Here is a 14704-nt window from a genome sequence, read left to right as displayed (position 1 = left end):
CAGGGTTTGCGGGCGAATGCGAGGCCTCGAATTCGCATGTTCCGGTCGGTCGTGGATTGGAAGCAGCAGGTTCGGAGCGGAAGCTCGTCTCGGGCGGCGACACGAGGAGGAACGAACGGCTCTGCCGCTGCGCTGGCGCTGGCGGACTGGTTGAATGGAGTCGGCGGAGTTGCGTGGTGGAGGGTGGGAGGTGCTGGCGAACAACGTCAGTGGATGATGAGTTTCGAGAAATGGTCCCGGCGGGCCGTCGGTGGGGAAATTACTATGCGACCCTGTTGCGTGACGGTTGAGTTGGGGCGAGCTACAAGCGGCGGCACTATTGGATCAAGGACAAGTTAGTGCCCTGGGTAGGGGGAGAGGGAGGGGAGGAGGGGGGGGGGGGTCCGACGAAGGGGAGGGGATACCTGTATGCACTCTGTACGGAGTAGATGTATGTAGGTTAGTTAGGTGTATAGTACGGAGCATGTCGCGAAGGACAGAGTCGCCGAGGGAAGATGTCACAAGATAGAGGTAGACCACTTGGTCCCTGAAAAGTCAAGTGGTGGCACTCATTTACTCTAGCCGAAGCAAGGGGAGACCGCGGCTCTTTATATACCTGTGCCAAAAGATGGGTGCTGCCGATGGAACATTCATCGTTGCGTGGCCTGCTGCCGTCAGAATAGTCTATCAGACCAAGGCGGTCGTTGCATCGAGGCAGAGCATTATGGCGACCAATGTACTGGTAGTCGTTGCGTCACTGTACCAGCCATGGCGACTGTCGTTGTAGCAGGGCAGACATGGCGCCTATTAACCATCGTGGCAGTGGCCGCTACTGCCACCAAAGTAGCCATAGTATTCATCGTCGAAATACCGCCAGATGGCGATGCAGCATTCATCATTGCAGGGCCTACTGCAGTCAGAATAGTCTATTCGGCCAGGAGACCTTTGTGACCAAGGCAGCCAGAGCCATGGCCATCCAGGTAGAGGTAGTTGTTTGTCGCTGGGCCGAGGTGGTCGTTGCGCGACGGTACCAAAATGGTGACATGGCAGCTATTGTGACTCGCCACAATAACTTCAGAAGGCTTACTGGTCGAGATACCAGCTTACCGTAACAAAAAGCAAGGTGTACCCGCAGTCGTGATTGGTCCCGATCGAAGTCGATGCTCGACCGAGGCTCTTGGTAGGGTCGAAGATTGACAGACGGTCACGGCAAAGCAGGCACGTTGAACGGAGAATTTGGTCATGCTTCACCAACACGTCCGCTCTCGATGCCGGATGTGAGCTGACAATCCTACACCCCCTCTCTGGGAGTGCATGCCGAGGAGGGTGCCTGCGCGGCGGGACACGCAATCGATGCGTCTGGGACTGGCAGGGCACGGCGTGGGGAAGAGTGGTTGAACGGCTGTTTGGTGCCGACACAGATGGATGGCCCGAATAGGGGGACCGTCTCTCACCCTCTCGTTGGGGCCTAGTGCAGGAAGCACTCTGGCACTTAGTAGGTGCCTTGCGTGCAACATGTACTTGCCGTGTCCGTTACTGTATTTACCCCGTGCCTGGACGGGCACCGCACCATGCACGCACTCGTACGAGTTGTTCGTAAGTGCTATATTTTTTTGCCGCTACGATCCAGTCAGCCAGGGACCAGGCAAGCTCTACTCGAGTCGTAGTCGTCTCCGTTTGCTTTGGAGTACGGTGTAGGCGCTGCTAGTACGCGATGCCAAGCCGTCCCGTCGTACACTACGGCGAGGTTCAACACGAGGTGCCCGAAAGGGTCGATGCAAATCTCAACACAGCCTTTGTCGAGGAAAGCGGTACGAGGGCCCATGGCAGAGAGTCAAAGTGCGGAGACACAGAGGCAAGACGGCAGAGGTGGATGTTGGTGATGCGGCCGGAGCTTCGTTGATACCCCGAGTGTCGTCTCTTCTCGCGCGCCCACGACGCTGGCAGGAGCAGTGGCTGGCAGACAAGCCGAGCCAGGCCAGGCATCCCCCCCTGGGCCTGGGCGGGGCAGGCACAAGACGCATGGGGTGCAGGGCAGCTGCAGCCAAGGTGCAGCCAGGTGCATGGCGGGCGCTGCACCCGCCCCTTCCCTTTGGCGTGGGCAACGGAAGTGTCGACAGGGGCAATCGAGCGCGGTTACGTCATCGAAACGTGATAACCCACTCTCACTGGTCTGAGCCCACGCCACAGTGAGCCAATCCATGTGGCACGCACCAACCGCAGAGACAAAGGCTTTCGCCCGGGCACTTTCGCCTCTCCAGCGCCGTTGGCCGCAGCCTTTCGTTTCGTCGACAGGCGACCAACGGTGAAGAGTGTGACCTTGTGCCCCGAATACCACCCACACAATCTCTCCCTTGCTCCTCTTTGCTTCAATGCCAGCGTGCCAGACAGCGTCCCCGAGCCTTGTTGATGCCGTAGCGGCTGTGAGTTGGCACTCGGGCCCCTTGCCCCGGCCGTCCTATCGGATTCCAGCGGGACCATCACCTGCCCCCCCCGGGACCGACAGCCTTTCAGTCGTCGCTTCCCCACCCTTGCCCTGGAAGGAGGCGAGAAGATACTTGTACATACACCTGTACTGTATTTCTCCGTACTACCAGCAAGTACTTGCAAGACTTGCAGGTGCAGTACTAGGTACAAGTACACCTACGTGCTGTGCTGTTAGATGTTGGTGAACTTGTACTTACTTGCAAGTACAGTTGCGGTGTGCTGCTACGTTGGTGTGTGACGATGCAGGCAGGTAGGAATGAGCGCAAACTGAAAGGCGACTGGTAGTACGGGGTACGGAGTACTCGTACAGAACTTACATGTACAAGCACATTCAAGTAACTACAGTACAACGTACACTTGGCAGTACTGTACGTGTACTCCGTACGGGTTCATGTATGCGAATCATGCTCCCTGCTTCTTCAGAGCAATACTAGTACGACATGTCGGCACCTACATGGGCACCAGTCACGGCGGCGGCAGCGGCGCTTCCTCGACGTGCCCGATCGGAGACCTCGTGCATGCCTTGCAGCGACGAATCATTTGCCAACCCGACGTGCCATCACAAGACCGGTTGCCGAGCGTCTTGAGGCCCCGCTGGTCCGACTGCCCCTTCGAGCGTTGCTTCCCCATGTCGAACCAGACCTGGCCATGATCGACGGCCCTCACGGGTGCTCGTCACCCCTTTGGAGCTTGACCTGGCGGACAAGGCATGCCGCCATGCCGCTAAGCTCCGCACGTCCAAGTCATCGGCCCTGTCGGAAACAGACGGCATGCTTGGTCCCAACAAGGAAGATGGTCGTGGCCTTGGGAAGTGCATGTTGAACGGGCCCGATCGAACTGGCTCCCCGACCACATGTCGATGCCGTGGCCGACGTATCTGGCAGCTTTGTCCCCATGGTTCCCTCCCCATCTGGTCGGCTCGTCAACAAACTTGCTCTCGAACACACGGACGCAGCGCATGACGACAACCGCACTCTGGTCCGCGTGCTTCCCAACCTGTCCAAGGACTTGCCTTTGGCCATGCATGATACTCACGCCGCGGGGACGGAGATGCATGGAACGGCTGACCTTTCAAGGGTGCCCATCCATCACTTTCAAGTCGCGATTCCGAACCCAATCGGCACAAACGGCCGTTGTAATTGGATTGATTCCTCTCCCGCCATTCAGGTGCCGCAGCCGTCACGTCATACCCCTTGTTGGAAACCACGCTGGCGTGTCGTCGGGTCCCAGACCGCATTCCAGACCACGGACGGACCAAGTGTATTATTCTTCAACGGTGACATCAGACCTGCTAAACGTCACCGACGCACCATCATCTACGCTTTTACGAAACTAGGCCAGTACATGTGCACGCACGCCAGAGTGTGCCATACCAGTGCCATTCCAGTGCGGTTGCTAGTGGACAGCCATCCGGAATTCCGGTAGAAACTACTAATTTGGTCGTCGCTACTCCAGAATCGAGCAGAACGGAAGGCTAAGCGTGTCCTAGCTGAAAGTCAACCTGCCGAACCATAAGTCGGCTTGGCTTGGCTTTTGGTGTTTGATTTTTTTTTAAGTTTAGCTTCCACACTGTCCTCATACAAGGGCCTCTGCGATCAAGATGTCCCCGACGTTTCCGAAAGTCGAGTTTGGACAATGAAATAGTTGGAAATTGGACCAAAAAAAAAGAATCATCACTCATGCTGTCATTGGACAGCCCCGGGACAGACCGCCAGCGTAAGCGTGGCTAAGCCTTGCTCAGTTTGCAGAAGCCATCTGATGAAATACTGTACTTACAGTACAGTACTGATATTACTACTAACCTACTTAGTTCTCTAATGAGCTGCACTAACTACATGTTGATTTGCACGCATATTTATATCCGCTCTCCACCTATTTGTGCTTCGGCTAGAATTTCCCTGCTTGCTTTCTCACCGATGCCAATGTTCTGCCTTCATACCTCAATTTCCAGAATTTCTGGCTCGACGACATGAGCAGTCGAGGGCCAAGCTGAAAACATACCCAAGTACGTATGCCTACCAGCCTCGCCTCGACCAGGATGCTTCCCCCCTTGGCCGATATTCAGTCCCAGCATCAAGGCCGCGACCAATTTGGGACAACGCATGTGCCAAGGCCGACGGTATCCTCCCCAGTTCTGGATTCCCCCTCCACGCTCCGGTGCATGCATGGCCGTCGGCGGTGGGATGGGGGTGGCATCTACTGCTCTGCCGCAACCCCCCCCTCCTCCATGGACAAGTACAACCCCCCCTCACCGCGCCGTGGCGGCTGGCACCGACGCGTAGACAACTCAGAGGCCGTGCACCGTCCAGGGCTCAGTCAACCGTTCTGCCTGGGGAGCGGCAGCATGGTTTGTTGGCCGATGGACGAATGACGTCGGCGACAGCTCGGAGAGAGGGTCTACGATGCATGTGTTCGCGGCGAAGATACGGTGACATGACGTCCCAGAAGGATCAGAGAAGGCTGCGGACTTCCGTAGAAGGGCGGGTTTGATCATGTTCATGCCTCGTGGCCAACGTGCATTCATTACCCTCGATCCCCTCGCCGCAAAGAGAAAGAACACGAGCGCCGCGAAAGGACGGTACGTAGCTTTTTATACCTGCACCCTCATCCCATCGTCACGAACCCAAGACAACCCAAGACCCGGCGCCAGCTAGAAAACAATTTTGGTTGCCACGCTCAGCAGCCAGGCTGCGTCCTTCCACCCACCCTCGTCGGTGGCGGGAGGCGGCAACCTCTCGAGGGGTGCGTTGGAGACGCCCTCGAAGTGGCGTCCGGAGCGACCCCGCCGTCCCGTCGGCGACAGCTCGTCCTCGGTCGGGGAATCGTCGGCGTCGTCGTCGGCTTCGTCGTCGTCGGATTCCTCCTCGCTCTCGTCGACGGAGAAGAGGGACCAGCTGATGGCGTTGCTGATCCAGGAGCCGCTCTTGCCCGGCTGGCCGCGGCGGACGAGCCTGCGGACGGCAACCTCGTCCTCGAGCGTCGTGTCGCGGGCCTCGTCCTCCTCGAGCTGCTCAAGCTTCTCGTCGAGGTTGACAAAGTCGGGTCCCGGCGCGGCGCAGGCGGCGGGGAAGTAGGAGCCTTCGGCCGAGGCGTGGTCGAGGGGCGTCGCCGCGCGGCTGCGGCCGTCGACGAGGCTGTGGGACCGGCTCTGGAAGCGGCTGGGGAAGCGGCTGCCGTTGGGGGTTGCGTCGTCGTCGGCGAGGGCGGAGCTGCCGCGTCGGCTGTGCAGCTCGCGCTCGCGGGCGAGCTCCTGCTCGAAGACGACCTCGTCGACGTCCCGCATGCCGGCGAGGCTCGTGGAGCTCTGGCGCGAGACGAGCCAGGTCTGGCCCTTGTACTCGCGCGCCTCGGAGCTCATGAGGGCGCCGGTGCGGAGGATCCAGTCGCTGTCGTCGACGGCGGCGGGGACGGACCGATCGTCCCTCCGGCGCCTCGGCGTGACCGAGCCGGACATGGGCTTCCGCGCGGCGAGGTGGGTCGAAGACTTGCTCTTGGAGACGGCGCCGCTGGGGGCCGAGGGATTTCGTTGATGGGAGCGGGAGCGGGAGGGGGTCGTGGAGCGCGAGAGGAGGCGAGGCGTCGTCGGTGCCGACTTGCCTTGCAGGTAGGACATGGTCTGGTGCGTGTGGCCGTCGGGGAGATTGTCGGCATCGTCGAGGGGGAGCTTGACGGTCAAGGGGGCGAGGGACAGATGGTTGATGTTGGTCGACGACCGGCTCTTGCGTCGCTCGCGAAGAGCGCGGGGGCTGTAGGCGACATCCATGACGACGACGGTGGTGGCGAGGAACGGCGAGGGCGGTGGTGAGGAACGGCGAGGGCGACGGTGGCTATCGAGGTGGCTGGCGATGCTGCGTCGAGGCCGATGAGAGGGACGGCGGTCGCGAGCCTACGACGAACGGTAGCGAGGCAGGTAGAGGAGTCGAGATAGCAAGAGGCTGGAGGCCGGCGGCGGCGACGGCGTTGGAGAGAGCCAGAGGGCGGAGAGGAGAGGGGGGTCCGGGGATGGATGTTGATGGTCAGGGCGGCTGGTTATAAATACAGATACATCACCGGCACAGGGCGCTGCGCCGGGCTCGACAGCAATCGTAGGTATACTCGTAGGTGTATAGGTGGATGTATGTGTAGAGTCGGACTGCGGAAAGGAAGTCTTACTCGTCCATGGAATGAAGGCAGGGAAGCGAGCATTCTGCAGGTGGCACGAGTCCATGTACATGTACAGGTAAGTATACATGAAAGTAGAGTACGGAAGACTAATTATTGCATGTACCGCAAGTACTTGCACGCCATTACCAACAAGGATGGACCTGCAGCCACTTTGGGCACTGTACAGGCCCGACGCCGGATAGCCCACGCACATGTACACGGCACGCCTATTTGCGTGCGAGAGTATTACCAGGCCATCCTTGTGTGGCGGGGACGGACGAGAGGGGCGAAAAGCGTCGAGAGAACGGATATGCACTGTGTACATGCGCCTGTACTTGCCGGAGGCTTAGGCCGAGGCTGACCAGGGTCCTGGGCTAGAGGCTTCCAGGGCTCCAGGGCTCCGTCGATCCACCATGGCCAGGACGGCAAAGACGGGACGACGACGAGCAATGGAAATTCTGCCCCTCGGTCTCATCGGGCATCGCGACGACAATGGTGAGATTGGAATCAGGCGATGCCGACGACGATGGCGCAGAAAATGCAGCAAAATCGACAGCAGCGGTGGTCATGGATCTCAACCAGGTCAACGCAAGTATGTACCGGTACGGAGGAACGGACAGCAGGATGATGCCACGGATGGCGAGGTCGAATGGTTCGACGGCGAATGACAGTCGTCTGAGGTGCGGCGCCCCACGCAACGAACGAACCATCGCTCAGAAGGTCGCTACAGTGGGAGACCAGCGCGCCGGCGCTGAAACGTCCCGGCGCCCAATCGCCCAGCCGCCCAGCCGCCACCACACAGCAGTGCCCAACGGCGACGAGGAGAGATGGGCGGTGTAGTTGCAAGTAAGTACATGTACGGTGTCCGCGTGCAGAGGCCGCAGCTGCAAGCATGGTACCCCTACACCTCCATGCGCGACCACCGTACATGCACGCCTACAGGGCACCTACAGGCTACAGTGCACAAAGTACTGTACACTAGTAGGTAGGTAGTTGTATACTACTCCGTACTTACTACGTACTTACATGCAAGTACTGTACTTGCACAACCAAGTACACGGACACCTGCTGTTGCACGCGCTGCGTATTATTACTGCTACTGCGCAAATTTTTAGCCGGCTTGCCGTTGCATCCCGCGTCACCCCGGTGGCGGTTGGTGGTGAACTGTCTGCAAGCAGCCTGGCTCGACCGACTGCCGCGTCTCTGCATCATCCAGCGACCAAAGGTCAAACGCATTTCGCCGCCTCGTTGACTCGCGGACGGGCCGCGGAGTTGGGCACGACAGCAGCCGTTCCGGCTCTGGCCGTGCGATCCACCCTGACACGGCACGCATCTTGTAGGCCCAAGTACGTGCATCTGCACGTGTGTGTGCTGTACGTAAGAACCTAGTAGGTACCTACTGTAGTGCTTCAACAGCTGCGAATACAGGTACATACCTAGTACTTACCTAGTACCTAGTACACAAGTACTGTAAATTTGTACGTCTAAGTATTATTACCTGTGCATGTACATGAACATGCCCTTGCATGCGTCCAAGGGCAACTTTACTTGCAGTACTCTGGCTCCGTGAGCAGTGGTGGCTGGTCTACGGAGTAATACAAGAACATGCAAGTACGGAGTACGGAGTGCTAATAATACTTTCTGTTTGCTTTTTTCCTTTCGTCCTTGGCCATGTCCTTGACCATAAAACATGGTGAATGTGCTCGACTTGGAACCATTCTGTGTCGTAGGTGTAGCTGCAAGGTGTAGCTGTACTTACTTGCCTGTACTAATTAGTAATACTTAATTAGTAATACTGCACGCGGGCACTCCATGGCGTACTTTTTTGTAGATCTGCAACACCAACCAACACGTCCCTTTAACTGCGCCCGTACGACCTGTATGCGTACCTAGTAATACTGCTTACTTCACCTACCTACTTTTCTCTACTCCGTACATCAGCCATGGAATTTTTCCTCCGTGCTCCGTACTTGCACGAAACCAAATACGACCATGGGCTCGTAAGCCGAGGCCATCCGGCTCGACTGCTTCGTCGCTCCACCGTCTCCAACACCAGTGCAACATTTCCTCAACATGGCGTCGTTGACGCGATCGCCGTCGACGAGTCGGCAGCAGAGCCAGCCACGTCGTACGGGATGCAGAGTTTGAGCACAGGGCTGACCCGTACCCTTCCGAGACGACGAACTGAGTGCGGACCCCAAGAAGCAGGCGACGACGGCGTGCGACGATATCTTTGCTCTCCTCACCAGCGGCACTGCCGACCCCGATGACAGCGTTGGAGCGTACACGTACATCTTACTTGTTCGAATCTTTCCCCTTTGTCTGTCGAGGCAACGGACGATCCCCCATCCAGCATCAGTCCGACCATGGCGATGCTCGAGAAGGCTACATTTCCATTGGTAACGAAAGCACATGAATGGCGACGAAGCTCCTGTTGGTGAGGAGGAAAAAAAAGCAAGCATGCACCGTCATGTCATGCCCAACCCCGAGTGCCAGCCCAAACGAGTTTCAAGTTCTACACGGAGTAGGCAAAAAGAAAACATTGATCCGTGGGCCGACGGAGAGAAGAAATTCAACTGGTAGGCGGGTGCAAGTACACACGACAAGGCGTCGGTATGGTGCCGAGCTCGTGAATCCGCTCATCGTAAAAACCCCAGCACCTGGCCATGGCCTGGCGGAGGGTCGCGGCTTCGTCACTCGCCGATGGCACCGGGTCTGGTCCCACCAGCGTCTGCCACCCAGCCTCGCGGCATGTATCATCTGCGTCATCCAGTCGTATCTGCAGTCGCTCAGCGAGAGCCACGTCTGGTTGGTTCGTCGGCCGGCCGGATGGATGCAGTCGTGACGATGGGCCGTGGAATCGAGGCCAGACTGCCGCATACAACTACACATCGTGTCCCTGGTGGAAGGGGTGCTGCGGACCGTCACCGGGCATCCATGCCATAAACCGTCTGATCGCCGGCGCCTGCACTTTGTCGCACGTGTCGATGATGATGCCGAGGAGAATCACATCGTTGGGAACATGCGTCGGTCGTCTGGTCCACCAAGGCGCCGAGCCGTGCCGCTGCTGCGCCTTTGGTGTCGTTGCCCTCGGCGGAGATGCCAGTGTTGAGAATCATCTCGTTTGTCGGTTCCCTCGACAGCGTCGACCAGTCGCCGTCGCCTCCTGCAGTCATGGCCATCTCCGTCGTTGCTGCTTCGCAGGGCATGGGTACTCGTAGACGAGCCTCGGCTCCGAACCGTTCCGGGCTTCATGGTAGCGCGCCTGCAAGGCTCGGACGCTTTGCTAGGTTGGCGATACCGGGTGATGCGTTGACGGCTCGCCTTTGGCCGCTTCCTGCCACATATGCTCCATCACCATCTCCTTACTCGTTGCTTCCGTGCCGATTCCCAATGGCCAATTGACACTTTCGGAAGAAGCACGCGTGGGTGAAACGGCAAGGAGCTCTCGATCCTGTCTGCCTCTAGTAATATTCACTCGTACGGTCCCAGTATGATGCTGGTGTTTTTGCAAATTCAGGTCATCGGTATTAATACAAATACGGAGTACTCCGTAATACAACCAAGTACAGTTATTGCATGTGCAGGTAAGTATTTGCTCGTGCAGTAATTATTATTACTGTACGGAATACTCCGTACGGATGGTGCGAGCACAAGTACCGTGTACTTCTGCCTCGGGGCGTCAGTGTTAAGGCTAGAGCCGGCACGCCCAGACCAACACTAGGTGCACTGATAAGATAACATGTACACTGTACCGGGGACCTTGCTCGAGAAATTGTCCATCCCGACGTCAATTTTCGTGCACGTCACCGCAGAATCTCGTCTATCCGAATTGCACGAGCTGCACTTGGCTGCGGACATACCAACGACAGACCGACGACGGGTACAAATATTCTACAGGATCTGGCGTCGAGTTCGAGCTCCCATGCACCAAACTTCTGCGGTGTGTTGAGCGGCGGCCACTTGCCACCACCATGCGTAACCTCCGCAGCGTGCGCTTCGCCCGCTGGACTCATCCGGACATCACCTCGGCCTGCTGGGATCCCGAAAAGGATGAGCTGCTCTGCACCGTCGGTCCGACGGAGCGTAGCTCGAATGTTGATCTCGTGAGGGTGTCGGAAAAGGGGCCAATGTACGTCCGACACCATCGACCGTCTTCGGTGCCCTGCCGAGTCGCCCGCTGACCGTCTCAGCTCCCACACCGTCGTCGCCAGTTGGGATGCGCCCAGCCCGAACCCTGACCTCGCCGTCGATGCCGTCGTCGACGTCCACTATCTGACCGGCCCCGGCACGACGTGCGTCGTCTTCGAGGGCGGAGACATCGTCACCGTCGAGGAAGGGGACCACGCCCACGCCGACCCCCACATCGAGATCATGGGATCCATCGACGCCGGCATCTCGGCCGCACGATGGTCCCCCGACGAGGAGCTGCTGGTGCTCGTCACCAAGCAAAACAACGTCGTCTTCATGGGTAGCACCTTCGACCCCGTCGTCGAGGTCCCCATGACGGCAGATGATCTCGCCTCGTCCAAGCACGTCTCCGTCGGCTGGGGCAAGAAGGAGACCCAGTTCCAAGGCCGCGGCGCCAAGGCGATGCGGGATCCAACCATACCCGAAAAGGTCGACCAAGGTGTCGCGAGCCCGTACGAAGACGGTGCCGTGTCCATCAGCTGGCGCGGAGACGGTGCCTACGTCGCCATCAACTCGCTCCAGGAGCCCAGCAGGCGCCTCATCCGCGTCTACTCTCGCGAGGGCGAGCTCGACAGCGCCAGCGAGCCTGTCGATGGGCTCGAGGCCTCCCTCAGCTGGCGACCCTCCGGCAATCTAATGGCCGCCATCCAACGACGGCCGGATCGGGTCGACGTCGTCTTCTTCGAGAGGAACGGTCTCCGCCACGGCCAATTCACCCTGCGCTCCCCCCGGGTGGCCGACGTCGTGTCGCAACACGGCATTCGGCTCGACTGGAACGTGGACTCCACCGTCCTCGCCGTCACCCTGCAAGACGCCGTTCAGCTCTGGACCATGGGCAACTATCACTGGTACCTGAAGCAGGAGATTCCCCTTCATGCCCCCTTCTCCCATCTCGCCTGGCATCCCGAAAGGGCTCTACGGCTTGCCGCTTCCTCGTCGGACAGAACCATCTTGGCCGAGCTTGTCTTTCACACCGCCCGAGGCTCCTGCCAACCTCCCAACGACAACGGTGCCGTCGCCGTCATCGACGGCGAGACGGTCAAGGTCACCCCCTTCCGGACGGCAAACATACCCCCTCCCATGTCATTGTTTGACATGACTGCCGCCGACACGGCGGCGGTGGACGTGGCCTTTGGGCGCCAAAACACTTCCGTGGCCGTTTTGCATCAACGGGGCGTTGACATGTATGATATGCCTCTGAAGAATGGCCGATCGATCAAGCCTCAGCTGAGATGCACCATCCCATTTCCGTCCTCTGCCGCGTCCGAGAAGTTGGTTCCGCTGCGGATATGCTGCCCCTGCGACGGACACTTCCGAATCATCACTCACCAGGACGCTGTTGGCGACGTGCACTGGGATGTCGACGAGCGAGCGAGCCGCATGAGCATCGTTGAAGCCGCTCCGCCCCTAGCCGTCATGTCGACATACGAGGACGAGCAGATCATCGAGGGCTACGGCCAGGACTTGTCGGGAAACATCCATGTCCTGTCGTCATCGGCCACGGAGCTCGCCTCTGTCCGGTTCCCCACCCATTTGCCTTGGTTTGAGATCAGCAAGCCGGAGGGCGTCCTCACCTGCTTTGGTCTTTCGAGAAACGGACACATCTATGGCAACTCGAGGCTTCTGGCCAAGAATTGCACATCGTTTGTTGTCACATCGAATCATCTGATATTCACGACGAGCAACCACCTAGTCAAGTACGTACACTTGACGCCCAACGTCGACGGTATGTACCCATCTGGCCCATCTTCTCGTCCTCGCCCTGACAAGCCTGTGTGCAGCCTTGGAAGTTCCGGCAGACGATCCCGAAAATGACGAGCGCTGCCGTCGTGTCGAGCGAGGTTCTCGCCTCGTCGCTGCCATCCCAACCAACATGAGCATCGTCTTGCAGATGCCGAGAGGAAACGTCGAGACCATCTTCCCGCGAGCAATGGTCGTTGCCGGTATCCGTAGTCTCATCGACGAGAAGAACTACAAACGAGCATTTTCCTATTGCCGTACGCAGCGAGTTGACATGAATATCTTGTACGACCATCAGCCGAGCCAATTTCTGTCCAATGTTGGCCTGTTCTTGGATCAGTTGTCCGAAGTGGCCTACATTGATCTCTTCCTCTCGTCCCTCAGGTATGCCCCCGTCTTCTAGCCTTGCGATGCTTTGCTGCCCTGATCTTGCGTGTCCGAGGCTGATGGTGAACAGGGACGAGGACGTCACGCAAACCACCTATCGGGACACCAGACAGACGCCGACACCGCACACCTCCAACCTGGGCGCGCCGGGAACACCGTCAACACCCAAGCCCAACATTGTCTGCGATGCACTGCTCGGTGGACTGCAATCCCGCAAGGCCACCCATCTCCAGAACATCATCACTGCCCACGTCTGCAAAGTGCCGCCTGCGCTGGACGATGGCCTTCTTCTCGTTTCCGAACTCATGCAGGACGATGAGAAGCTCGCGGAGAGGGCAGTCGAGCATATCTGCTTCCTCGTCGACGTGAATCGCGTGTATGAGCACGCCCTCGGCCTCTACAACCTCGATCTGGCACTCCTCGTCGCCCAGCAATCTCAGCGAGATCCGCGAGAGTATTTGCCCTTCATCCAGAACCTTCACATCCTCGAACTTCTGAGGCGCAAGTTCGAGATTGACGACCACCTCGCACGACGGACCAAGGCTCTGGTCCATCTCCAAGCTCTGGGTGCATTTGACGAGCTTTGCGACTACACCACCAAGCACGCACTCTATCAGGATGCTATCAAGCTGTACCGCTACGACCTGCCGCACCTCAACACACTCACAGGCCATTACGCCGTCTACCTCGAGTCCTTGTCTAACTTCCGCGAGGCTGGGCTCGCGTACGAATCTCTCCAGCATTACACAAAGGCAACCAACTGCTACCGCGCCGCCGGTGCAACCTGCTGGCAGGAGTGTCTCTACACCGCGCAGCAGCAGTCCCCCCCTCTCTCGGCCGATGCCATGGCTGATTTGGCCACGAGTCTTGCCGACGCCCTGTGGGAAGCAAAAGACTACGGCGCCGCGGCCACCATCCACCTCGATCATCTCTCCACCATCGAAATGGCGGTCAAGTGTCTCTGCAAGGGGTACCAATTCGCAGAAGCGATTCGTCTCGTCGTCCAGCGGTCGCGCCCTGACCTCCTCGAGACGGCTGTCGACGTTGGCCTTGGCGAAGCCTTTAGCAGCACGGCCGAGTTCCTCGCCGACTGCAAAGCCCAACTCCTTGCGCAGCTGCCTCGCATCGCCGACCTGCGGTGCAAGGCCGCCGAGGATCCCCTGGCATTCTACGAGGGCGAACGTGCCGGCGGCGGCGACATCCCCGACGACGTCTCTGTTGCGGCCAGCTCGCGTATCAGCACCAGCGCCAGCCTCTTCACCCGCTACACCGGCAAGGGGGCCGGCAGCGTAGGCACCGTCGGCACGGGCGTGAGCCGAGCGACGAGCAAGAACCGCCGCCGCGAGGAAAAGAAGCGTGCGCGGGGCCGTAAAGGCACCGTCTACGAGGAAGAGTACCTCGTCAACAGCGTGCGGCGCCTCATCGAGCGCGTCGGCGCGACAAAAGTCGAGGTCGAGCGCCTCGTCTTTGCGCTCGTGCGCCGCGGCATGGCAGAAAGAGCACGTGCGGCCGAGGCGCTCATGGTGGACGTGGTCGCTTCGTGTGAGCGAGCCGTCGCCGAGGTGTTTGCAGCCCCTGGGTCTGTGGCGGAACAGAATGACGACGAGCCGGCTGGCGGTGCGGAGGGCAGCGGCATGTGGAAGGCAACGGGCGGCGATGCTGTTCTGCAGGACTGGATGGTGGGACGTAGCAAGAGGTTGGAGCCGCCCATCATTGCGGGCATGGCCAAGCTCACCCTGCTTGGTTGATGGCAAAGAACTTGGCATGGGCAACGGTT

General features: G+C 59.0%; 4 protein-coding genes across 4 annotated transcripts; 2 read left to right on the top strand and 2 right to left on the bottom strand.

Annotated features, from left to right (window-relative positions):
* Window positions 1-5116: 5116 nt before the first annotated feature.
* On the bottom strand, window positions 5117-6229 carry DCS_05435 (uncharacterized protein; the record flags this gene model as incomplete). The annotated part of the gene is made up of 1 exon (XM_040802739.1): window positions 5117-6229. One exon carries the CDS (start codon window positions 6227-6229, stop codon window positions 5117-5119), a length of 1113 nt encoding a protein of 370 aa, XP_040657772.1.
* A 498-nt stretch (window positions 6230-6727) lies between these two features.
* DCS_05434 (uncharacterized protein) lies at window positions 6728-7449 on the top strand (the record flags this gene model as incomplete). The annotated part of the gene is made up of 2 exons (XM_040802738.1): window positions 6728-6823; window positions 6988-7449. 2 exons carry the CDS (start codon window positions 6728-6730, stop codon window positions 7447-7449), a joined length of 558 nt encoding a protein of 185 aa, XP_040657771.1.
* A 2084-nt stretch (window positions 7450-9533) lies between these two features.
* On the bottom strand, window positions 9534-9818 carry DCS_05433 (uncharacterized protein; the record flags this gene model as incomplete). The annotated part of the gene is made up of 1 exon (XM_040802737.1): window positions 9534-9818. One exon carries the CDS (start codon window positions 9816-9818, stop codon window positions 9534-9536), a length of 285 nt encoding a protein of 94 aa, XP_040657770.1.
* A 765-nt stretch (window positions 9819-10583) lies between these two features.
* On the top strand, window positions 10584-14675 carry DCS_05432 (elongator complex protein; the record flags this gene model as incomplete). Its single annotated transcript, XM_040802736.1, has 4 exons — window positions 10584-10741; window positions 10803-12526; window positions 12582-12924; window positions 12998-14675. 4 exons carry the CDS (start codon window positions 10584-10586, stop codon window positions 14673-14675), a joined length of 3903 nt encoding a protein of 1300 aa, XP_040657769.1.
* Between the last annotated feature and the right edge of the window lie 29 nt (window positions 14676-14704).

This window comes from Drechmeria coniospora, chromosome 02 (genome assembly GCF_001625195.1).
Source record: "Drechmeria coniospora strain ARSEF 6962 chromosome 02, whole genome shotgun sequence".
NCBI classification, from domain to species: Eukaryota; Fungi; Ascomycota; class Sordariomycetes; order Hypocreales; family Ophiocordycipitaceae; genus Drechmeria; species Drechmeria coniospora.
Note: the sequence above shows the minus strand (reverse complement) of the source record. Positions and strands in the feature narration are given on the sequence as shown.